Here is a 10147-nt window from a genome sequence, read left to right as displayed (position 1 = left end):
TTCCCCCCGGAACCCCTTGGATGCTGGAGGCAGAGGAGCGACGGGGGCGCCGCTGACACCCCCTGGCTGAGACTGCAGCACCCCCGCCCCTGCCCGGGACACCTGACGCCAGCCCAGCCCCGGGGCGCCCACTCTGCTATAACCCCCACCCCACTCCCAATGCAAATGCCCGGGACCCCTCCCAGCCGGAAGGGCACCTTAGCCTCCCCCCACCCTGGGGACCCCCGCTCCCTCCCCCAGGGAGCTCCCAGATTGCTGGAAACACAAGACCGGGAGGCCTGGACAGGGCCACAGTCCCTTCGGGGTCCTTGGACCCTGCTCCTCGGCCAGCCCCGGGCACCCCTCTGTGCTCCGACTCCAACTCCCCCGCCCCAGCCACACACCCTGAGCTCAGAGGACCTCCAGGGGGTCGCCTCGGCCCGCCCACAGTCCTGGAGACCTCCCCCCAGAGCCTGAGCCCAGGCCGTGGAGGAGGCAAAGAGCGGAGGGGGTTCTGTGACCTCCCGTGGGGGCCACGAACGGAAGGCGGCTGGCGGGAGAGGGCGGAGGGGCTCCCACAGGGTGAGGCGGGGGGGTCTGGAAAACCGTGTAGCCCCCACTCTTTCCCGGGGTCCCTGCTGCTCCAGGAGGGATCCCCACCGCCAGGGGGCGCTCGGCAGAGCCCGAGAGGACGCCGACCCCCGGACTGGGGTGCGGGGGTCCCGGCTGCACGGTCGTTAAAGGGCTTTCACACTCACTCCCGGGAAATGGGGGGCAGGCACTATTATCCCCATACATTTCGTGGCGGATAAAGTGACATAAAGAGACAGGAGTCCACAGGCTGGACTGAAGCCCAGTCTTCTCAGCTGGGATTCCGGAATGGCCTCCTTGAGACACTTAGTACCCACAAGGGCGAGGGGGACATTACGCCTGTCATCAGCCTCCCTACCCCCCAGACAGTTCCTCCTTCATCTGATTCCATGGGGAAAGAGGCTGGAGTGGGGGAGCTGAGTGAAGGTCTCTGACTTTTTTTTTTGGCGGCTGGAGGGCAAGGAGATCCCAGCACTTGAATTGTTACACCGCCTGCTATAACCACTTGGCGAACAGGCTGGCTCCGATAGCTTGGAGGGGGCAGTAGTTTATTAGGGGCTGGAAGCCTTCAAGGGCCGCCTCCATTCCCAAAGCCCAAGTCATCCGCTGTCCACACCGCAGGCAGATCTTTTGCAAACTAAAATTTCTCATCTTGCTTAGAATAAAATCCCACCGTGGCCTAGCTCCCACCCGGCCTCCTATTTGGTCTCACATGGCGGTCCTCCGGCTGGCCTTCCTTCTGTCCCTACGATTCACCAAGCTCAGGGCCTTCACCTCTGTATTCTCTCTCTGGAATTCCAGGCGCCCCTAACCTTCAGACAGTTAGCACCAGGCCCCAGAGTAAATGTTGCCTTCCTCAAAATAAACAGCTCCTCACCTTCCCACTCTCGAACCTTTAAGTTGAATTATCTCCTTCTTCGCATGTAATACTACCTGAACTGATGCTATTTCTTTGTTCACATCTTCACTATCACCCTTCCCTGCTACAAAACCCTCTCCAGAGGCTGGGGGCCTCGGCTGTCAGGCTCACACTATGTCCTGGGCACTTAGACTGGTCCTGGCACCCAGTAGGTGTGCTCAGTGTAGATTAGATCGATGAATGGTGGATGAAGACAGAGGAAGGGGCTGCATGCTGCAGAAGGACATGGGGGCGGGCAGGAAAGGTTCCAGCCAAGACATCCCTTCCTGTGGCCAGTGGTCAACAGAGCCTTCCCACTGCTGGACCAAAGGTCCTCTCCCTCCTGCTAGCATCATGACCTTGGGCCCACTGGCACTGGGCACATACGTTTCCACCTCAAATGCTGGTGCTCTTGCCAGGCCCCTTGCCCCTGCCACCCAAGCAAACAACTACCTTCCATTAAGCACTCCCAAGTGTCACGCCTGTCCCAGGAGTTTTGGGCAGCAAATCCCATTCACTCTTCTCAAAGACTCTAAGGAAGAGATACTGTTACTGTCCTCACCTAACAGAGTAAGAAACTAAGGCCAGAGAGGTTAGGTGACTTCCCCAAAGTCACCAGCTGGTAAGTGGGGAAGGGGATGCCTGTGCTGTGGACCTCTGCTCCTGTGCCTCAGGCACAGGGCAGGAGTGGGGGCATGGAGACCAGCCAAATGGTGCTTTGGGCAGCAGGGCCTTGTGGACCACCTTCTTGGGGTGAGGGCAGAGCCCAAAGCCAGCTTGGGGGATCCCACTGCCATGGGGTAACAGGTGGCATCAAGTGGAGACCATCAGGGCTGGGCTGGGGCAGGTCACCAGAGGTCACCTAAGCATCCCTGAGTCATGCTGCTGCTTGGTTATGCTGGCCAGGGTGGGAAACCGCTACTTAGCGGGCCAGGGCCCCGTTGCCCAGGGCAATAACGAGAGGGGAGTGGGGAGAAAAGAACCCCCAGCCCTGCATGAGGGGAGGAGGGGGTCTCAGCAAACTCCTGCCTCCTTTCTACAGCAGGAAGCTGAAGTAGCTCATGAGCAGGCCCAAGAGGTCCTAGTCTGACTCCCTGGGGAGGGGACCCATCCCCAGCCCAGCCCCAGCTCCAGGCTCATGAGTCAGGGCCGGCTTGTTGAAACTGATATCCAGAAACCAGATGCTGAGGCTGATGAATAATGGAATCTCCGAGGTAGAGACCCCCCTCCCCCAGCTTTTCTCCCCCATCTCCACCTCCCCAACCCCAGCAAAGCAGAGGTCATCTCAGGGATCCTGTGGGCATCCCTGCCCCACAATGGGTTGGGGCCCCAGCCCAGCCTGGGGTGGGAGAGGAAGCTCCCTGTCCAGGAGAGGCCAAAGGTCTGGGGTCAGATCTGGAGCCTGCTCCACGATCTGCACACGGCAGACTGGCCTGGAACCAGGAGCTGGGGCTCCCTGGCTGGAAGAACACCCCTACCCAGGGGTTTTCCACAAGGGCTGAGCTCCCCTGGGAGCCTGCTGGTCCCAAGGCTCCACCCGCCACGTTGGAAATCCAAGGGTGGAGGTGGCGTGCGTGGGCAGGCTGGCTAGGGCGGGCCGCTCTGCCAGGCTCACTCTGCCAGGCTCACTCCGCAAGGCCCACTTGGCTTCTTCCTTCCCCTAGGCCTGGGCCTCACCTCTTGTCCCCACCTGGAGGCAGGACCTGCCTAAGGCCTGGCCCTGTGTTGGACAGATGGCAGGGATGCAGAAAACCTCTCCTCAGGCTAGGCCCACGGCCAGCAAGGCCCCTTCCTCCCAAGGGAGCAGTCCTGGCTAGGATGCAAGAGGCTGGAACCCAGTGCTGCAGAGAGGGAGGGGGTGCAGTCTATGAACCTCACCTCCTGCCCAGCACCTGCACAAATGCGCCAGGCCCTGGAGCCTGGCATCACGACATCAGAGCACATGATCTGGGCACCCCTTTCCCCAGTGCCACACAGAAGGCTCCTTGGGAGGGAGTGGGGAAAGAAGGCACATGCCTGGGCTTCAGAAGACCTGGCTCTGAGGCTCACCCACCCCTGCCCTTCCCCGATTGGGCCTGTCTCCCCACCTGTGCAGAGGGTATTGGCCAGTCTTCTAGAATTTAGTATCTAGGGATGGCTGCTAGGTCCTAGTGTGTGCCTGGACCCTGGCCAAGGGGCAGGGGAGCATTAAAATACGCCCAGGGCCCCGCCAAACCTGTGGAAGGTTACTGAGGAATTTCTAGGGCCCAGGAACCCCTTTGGCTTTCATTTCATGGTCTTCCATCAAGGTGGGCCAGGGCCTCTCCTTGGTTCATAGATCATCCCCATCCCCAATCCCCAAGCAGGTGCCAGGCTCCACCCAGACTGCCCGAGGTGCAGCCTCTCGCGCCCTCTGCCGGCCTCCAGAGGACTTTCCTGCTTGGGACTGACTTGGGGACTCCCAGATGGGGAAGGGTCGGCCAAATCTCCCAACCACCCCGTGGACCAAGGCCCCTCCAGGACCCTCCACCCCACCAACAGCCCCACCCAGGGGCCGGGGTCCCACAGAGTCCTCAGGGCCCTATCTGAGAAGACCCCACCCTAGACTCACTGGGGCAGAGGCGGGCCCGTGAGCCCATTCCACCCTCAAGTAAGTGGACGTAGTGCCAGGTGGGATCTTGGATACCCACTGGGACTGCATGGGACCCTCGACTCCGGATCCTGTTCATTAATTCGAGGGTGTCCTGACGCCCAGCCCCCACCCCGCCTGGAGCCCAGCCCCCACTTCCCCGGGAGACTCACCTAGGGACATGGGTCTCCTCGCCTGTGGCCGGAGCTCCGACCAAGACTGCCAAAGCCCCAGGGGCCGCGCAGGGCGAGGGGACCAGAGCCGCGGGGCGGGCTCAGTCGACTGTGCCGACCGGTGGCGCCGGAGGTAGGGGAATTACGGTAGGCCGCGCGGGCGCTGCCACCTGGGCGGGCCGGGACGTACCTACGTTGTCGCCAGGCTGGGATGGGGGAGCGGAGGGGCCAGGGAGCGGCCCCGCGGCCCAGGGAATGGCAGGAGGCTTGGGGGTGATCTAGGGTCCAGGCTCAGGGAGGCGGTGGGGGACGCCGCTGTCCCCGAGCGGATCGGCCCTTTACAGATCTCCGGAAAGTTCAAAGTCCCTGGTCATTAACCTGGGCTTGAAGACTGCAGCTTGCCCATCCGGGGCGAGTGCCCGTGACAGGAAGCTGCCCTGGCCAGCGAGAGGAGACCCCAGGGGGACCAGGCAAGGGGACCTGCAGGCCGAGCCCACCCCGGTATCGACCCAGCCAGGCTCGTTTCCGCTGCATTATAGGTGGCTGGATTCTGAACTTCACCCTCCACGGTGCCCCAGAAACGGCCTGCCTTTCTCTTCCTGGGCCTGGCACAGCTGATAATGGGGACCATTCCACATTTTGGTGGTTCCCAGAGCTCAGGACTGGGGTGGGGGGAGTGTGTTGGGATACAGGGATTGGTCCTGCCACCAGAAGAGGCAGGCCACCCCACCCCAAACACACACACACACACACACACACACCCCTTCCCTTACTACTCCAAGATCAGAGACAGGGGTCCAACGGCGCTTTGTCACACTTTCAACATTTCTACACCACCATCCCGCTGGCCCCTCACCGGCCCAGGACCTCCAGACAGCCAGTGCCTGTCCCAGAGGAGCTGCCCTCCTCGGCAGCACTGACTCCTGCTGGGGGCTAGGCCCACACTAGGGCAGCTCCTCTCCTCTGTCCCTACTTGCTGGGCCAGGTGTCCCAAGCTTTCACCTGCTCCCCGCCAGAATTACTTAGCCAAAGCCCAGGAGTCCCCCTCACACTGATTCTCTGGTCCTGCCAGACTACCACCTGTCTACAGCTGACTGTCATCTAAAGGGACCATCACCTCCAAAGATCCCCCAACCCTGGTCTCCCGCCTCTTACCCCCAAAGCACTGCCCAGGAGAATAGGTGACTCCCTCTGCCTATTATTCACTATATCCTGCCCATTCTTTCTGCACGGGGATCTCAGATCCACCCCTTCCTGGCCACCCCTCCCCTAGACACACACACACACCCCTGACTCATCACTGCCACCTCACAGCCCATTGTGAAGCTGGAGGGGAACTCTGAGGTCATCAAATCCACCCAGCACTGCACACTGCAGTCCCTCTAGTCATCCGTTTCTGCCTCTGCTTGGGTATGTCTAGGGACGGGGTGCTCGCTACCTCCACATTGGGGGGATAGCTCCCGCTGCCGCAAACTCTTCCCTATACTGAACCAAAACTCGCCTCCCTGTCGAGGCCCTGCAGCCGTAAGGAATTCCCCTCCCTTCCTCCTGGCGGCTCCTTAGGAATGGGAGGATGGACAGACCTGGTGTGAGTACTGGTCCTGCCTTGACAAGTCACTTCACCTCCTGCTCCTCAGTGTCCTCGTCAATAAACTGGAGGCAGCTGAGTCCCTGCTGCATAGGGTGGGCGTGAGGAGGATTACATGAGGATGCTGTCGTGCAGCACTCAGCCAGGGCCTGGCACACAGCAGGTGCTGAATGGTGGCTGCCAGAATCATCACCTTCATGGGAAGATTATACCCTGAGGCTCCTATCTCCAGGATAAATACCCCTGAGTCTTTTGTCCCCTCAAATGTGGTGGCCCAGTGTCCCCTATGGTCCAGTGTAAGCCCTCCTCCATGTCCCCAGGTCACAAAGTCTGTCCTGAGCAGTCTTTGATCAGAGTGTCCAGCTCAAGGGAGCCCATCAAGGAGCTAGGGAGTCCAGACACTGTCCTATAGCCACCTAGCAGGAGGACAGGGGGAGAACGTCATCAAGCTGCCTGGCATTCACTCTGGTCTTCAGTGAGGGCAGGAGACAGTGACCACTTCCTCCCTCTCCCCCACACTCTGAGTTCCACCTGCCCTGGGGACACAACGGGCGTGCAATAAACATCTGTCTAGCCGGGCGTGGTTGGGTGGCGTCTGGGATGGAACCCAGGAGGTCTCAGATCTCAGAAAGGGTACAGGGGGCATTCCCAAAGTCTAGAGGTGACTTTTTAATCTCCTGCTGCACACTAGATGAATTACATGATCATAGCTAGCATCTCCTTGAACACCTATGACATGCTGGGCTCTGTGCTGTGCGCTTTATAAATGGGGCCCCTTTTAATCCTCACTATGACTCTAGAAGCCTCATTTTCCAGATGAGGAAATTGAGGCTCAGAGAGGTATAATGACTTGCCCGGGGTCACACAGCTGAGAGGGAGTGGGCTTGATCCTGGAGCTCATAGCTATGGGCTACGCGACATGTCTTCATCCTGGGGAGAGGCGGGGACACCACTTCTGTCCTGGGGTGTCCGTGGCATACAGTCCAGACCTCTCACCTGGACATGCAGGGAGGTCCTGGTCCAGCCTGCCTCCCTCTCCCCATGCTCCCCTCTTCCCACGCTCCCTGGCCTCACTCACTCCTTACAGCCTCCAACTTCCCTCCCCTGCCCACTCAGCCGTCCTCCACCTCAATACCTCCTTATTCCTCAGCACTCCAGCCCCCTCCTCCTGGAAGCCCATCCTGGTTTCCCCCTCCTCCCAGTGTGAACTCCAAGGGCAGGAAGTAGGGGTGGGGCAGCTTATTCATCTCAGAAGCCATGGCACCCAGGAGAGCCTCAAACAAAACCTCTAGCATGGACCCAGAAGCAGAAGGATCCAGTTCTATTTGAAGGTGACCCTTCCCAGGGCAGCCTGGGGTCCAGTTTGACCAATCACGTCCTCACTTCCCATGCCTCCTCCCGGCAGAGCTAGGCTGGCAGCTCCAAGAGCATCCCGTTTGTTCCCTGGAAATCTCCAGGGCCTAGAACTGGGCCTGGCACTGGCACATGCTCAAAGCTGATTTGGTGAATGAATGAAGTCATCTCCACCAAAACGCTAGTCACATCCTGGAGAGTAAGAATGGGGCCCTTGATCAGACAAGCCTTACTGCAGGCCAAGCTCTGCCAGCCATGCTGTGTGATGTGCGCAAGTTCCTTCGCCTCTCTGAGCTTCCTTATGTGCCATGCGGTAGCAAGAGCAACACGCTTCCCCTGAGGTTCTCCCGGGGCTCCCTACCGCCCCTCCTGGCACACAAACACGTTCAGTCAGTAAGGGTTAATTGCCACCCTCTGCGCATTCTTTGCTCCTCTTTCTCACCAAACCTGAAGGTCGCCACCGCCTCCCAGCCCCTGCCTCTGCATTTCTGTCTGGGCGGTTCCCCTTCCCGGACCGCCCTTGCCTTCTGCTCTACCCACCCACCTTTTCACGTCCATCAGAGAGCACCTCCTCCAGCATGTCCTCCCTGACTGGCCCTCCTGCCTCTGATCACTCAGGCATCTCTGTCCCCACAATGAGTCTGTGCCATTTGTCCCTAAGGGGGTCCCAGCAGTGACAGGACCCAGACTCCCCAATTGCAGGCTGGGTGACCCTCTGGCTGCTGAGGCCAATGTCAGCTGTGCTGAGTTCCAGGCAGGCCAGGACATGGCTGGAGCTGAGGTCTGGAGGCTGCAGAAGGCCTCCAGAGACCCAGTCTCTTTTCATAGGCCTCCTACCCCTGCCCCTGCCTGCAGTAGCTTGGAGGCCTGCCCTGGGAGCAGCTGTCCAGAGGAGTGGCTGGGATGGAAGGCCTTGGCCCCCCTTGCCACTCCTTCAGGGCAGGCAAGGGCCTCAGGGATTTGCAGGTCCCTGGCAGGATGTAAGCTGCGGGACCTGAGGCCAGTTTGTTGCCAGGAACCCCCATCTGGGAGAGAGACAACCAGCCAACGCCAGAGCCCAATGCCAGCACCATCCGTGCCCGCAGATTGTATCTGACATCACAGCCGCCTCCTTGCCCGGTGACCACGGCAACTGCAGGCCGCCCCCTCCTCTTCCTACCCCCAGAACAGTCCTCCAGTTTCCTCCCAACCAAGGTCCTCCTGTGCAGAATGAATGTGAATGTTTCTGGGCAGAGGTAGGGAGTAAGGGAGCTGGCAGGTGGGAGGGTGGCATGTGAAATTTCCTGCAACTGGCAGAGCTGAGCTGCACAGGGGTCAGGAACATGGCTGTGGCTTTACACAGACCTGGGTACTGCATTCAAATCCCAGCTCTCTGACTTTAACCTCTCTGAGCCTCAGTTTCCCCTTCTATAAGTAGGAATAAGGACAGGCCCCATCTCAGACGGCCAGAGGGAAGAGTCATTGAGTCCGCAGCACCTGGGCCTGATATAGTTAAGTTGTGGCAGATATTACTATTATTATTAATTATTATTGAGTTACTGTCACTCAAATGTGTGCTGGGAGGGGTAAACCTGGGTTCAAACCCTGGCTCCATCTCATCAGCTTTGGGGCTTCAGCCAAGTCCCACCATCTCTCTGAACATTGGTATCTTCATCTAGAAAACGGCGTGACAATGCCTTCCCTGCAGAGCTGCCCCACGCAGCACATAAGGCACAGGGCTGGTGCGTCACAGGCAGAAGTGCCAGGCAGCATTTTTACTGTCCTTCTTCTTCTTGCCCCCTTTCTCCCTAACTTTTGCTTTGCCCCACTCCCAGCCCCAGAGCCCTGGAACCGATTGGCCCTTTCTTCCTTTTATCATCCCCGTGGCCACAGTCACGCTCATCAAGTCCCAAAGTGTCCCAGATCCATGCTCAGGCCTGAAGAATAGCCAGCTGCCGCAGGAAGGGTCAGCAGGGCACTGGAACAGAACCCCGGGGGACCACTTCCCCTTGCTGAGCCTCACCTTCCTCATCTGTGACATGGGGCTGCAGCTGTGACATGGGGACACCTCAGGGCTGCTGCAAGGACTACAGAGCAGCAAAGGGCTTTGGGGCACCCCGTTCCCCCCGTTCTTGCAGAAGTCCCCCCCAACACACTCTTCCTGAACCAGGGCAGCCCCTCTGCCTCCGTGTGGCCTTACCCACCCCTGAACCCAGAGGACACTGCGTCCTTGCCAGGGCCCCCGTGGATATCCAGTGCTTGGACAGAGAGGGCAGTGAGAGCCCTGTCCCCTCGCCCCCAGGCTGTCCAGTCTCCCTACCTTGGCCGCCCGCCCCTTGTCCATGCAGGCGGGGTTCTGACAGCGCAGTCCCTTCTCTTCGGCTGGGCTCTGGTCGTCTGCAGAGGAGGAGCAGAGGGTATCAGTCCGGCAGGGGCACCCAGGCTCCCCAGGGCCCCTGTGGCCTCCCAGCCAGAGGATGGGTGGGGCGGTCTCCTCAGTCCTCCCTTCAAAGGAGGTCACTGTCCCTTTCTCTTTTAAACGCCAACTTATCTGCACGGGATCTGTCTGCAGAGCCCTTTTCTTGATGCAGTTCCCCAGGGAAATTATCCAGATTCCACCGGGAAAACACGACTTTGGAAATAAGTTGCTCCGTCTGTCTGTGCCACTAGTCTGTGGGGGGCGGGGGCTCGGTGACCTTGTGGGGGCCCCAAGACTTCCTGGGGGATCCCGGCAGGGCTGCGGGGGGAGGGGAGGGGAAATCCAGGGGTCCGAGACCCCCTCCTAACCCTGCCCTCCACGTCAGCCCCTGCAGGCACAGGCATCCCCCGAAGGCCGGGGGCCACCCCCTTTTCCCCGCTGTCCATCTTGGACCCTGAAGGTGGCCCCTCCGAGCCGCCGCTCCCTCCGGGGGCAGGGCAGGGGGGCAGAGAGGCCGCCGCGCGCCGCCAGCAGGATGCGGGGACAGGGGCCGGGGGCC

General features: G+C 60.1%; 1 protein-coding gene across 3 annotated transcripts in view; it reads right to left on the bottom strand.

Moving 5' to 3' along the window:
- The window catches only part of PLEKHG5 (pleckstrin homology domain containing, family G (with RhoGef domain) member 5), a 45751-nt gene that overhangs the window by 16002 nt on the left and 19602 nt on the right, over positions 1-10147 (bottom strand). For 2 of the 3 annotated variants that reach the window (XM_008567000.1, XM_008567001.1), the window contains exon 2: positions 9490-9566. In XM_008567000.1, coding sequence (XP_008565222.1) covers positions 9490-9566 — 77 coding nt within the window. Of the gene's footprint in view, positions 1-5832; positions 5924-9489; positions 9567-10147 lie in introns of those variants that run through there. The other variant, XM_008567002.1, reaches the window with a different exon arrangement.

Source organism: Galeopterus variegatus, unplaced genomic scaffold, assembly GCF_000696425.1.
Source record: "Galeopterus variegatus unplaced genomic scaffold, G_variegatus-3.0.2 Scaffold284, whole genome shotgun sequence".
Lineage (NCBI taxonomy): Eukaryota > Metazoa > Chordata > Mammalia > Dermoptera > Cynocephalidae > Galeopterus > Galeopterus variegatus.
The sequence above is the reverse complement of the archived record's forward strand: the minus strand, read 5'-3'. Positions and strand labels throughout refer to the sequence as shown.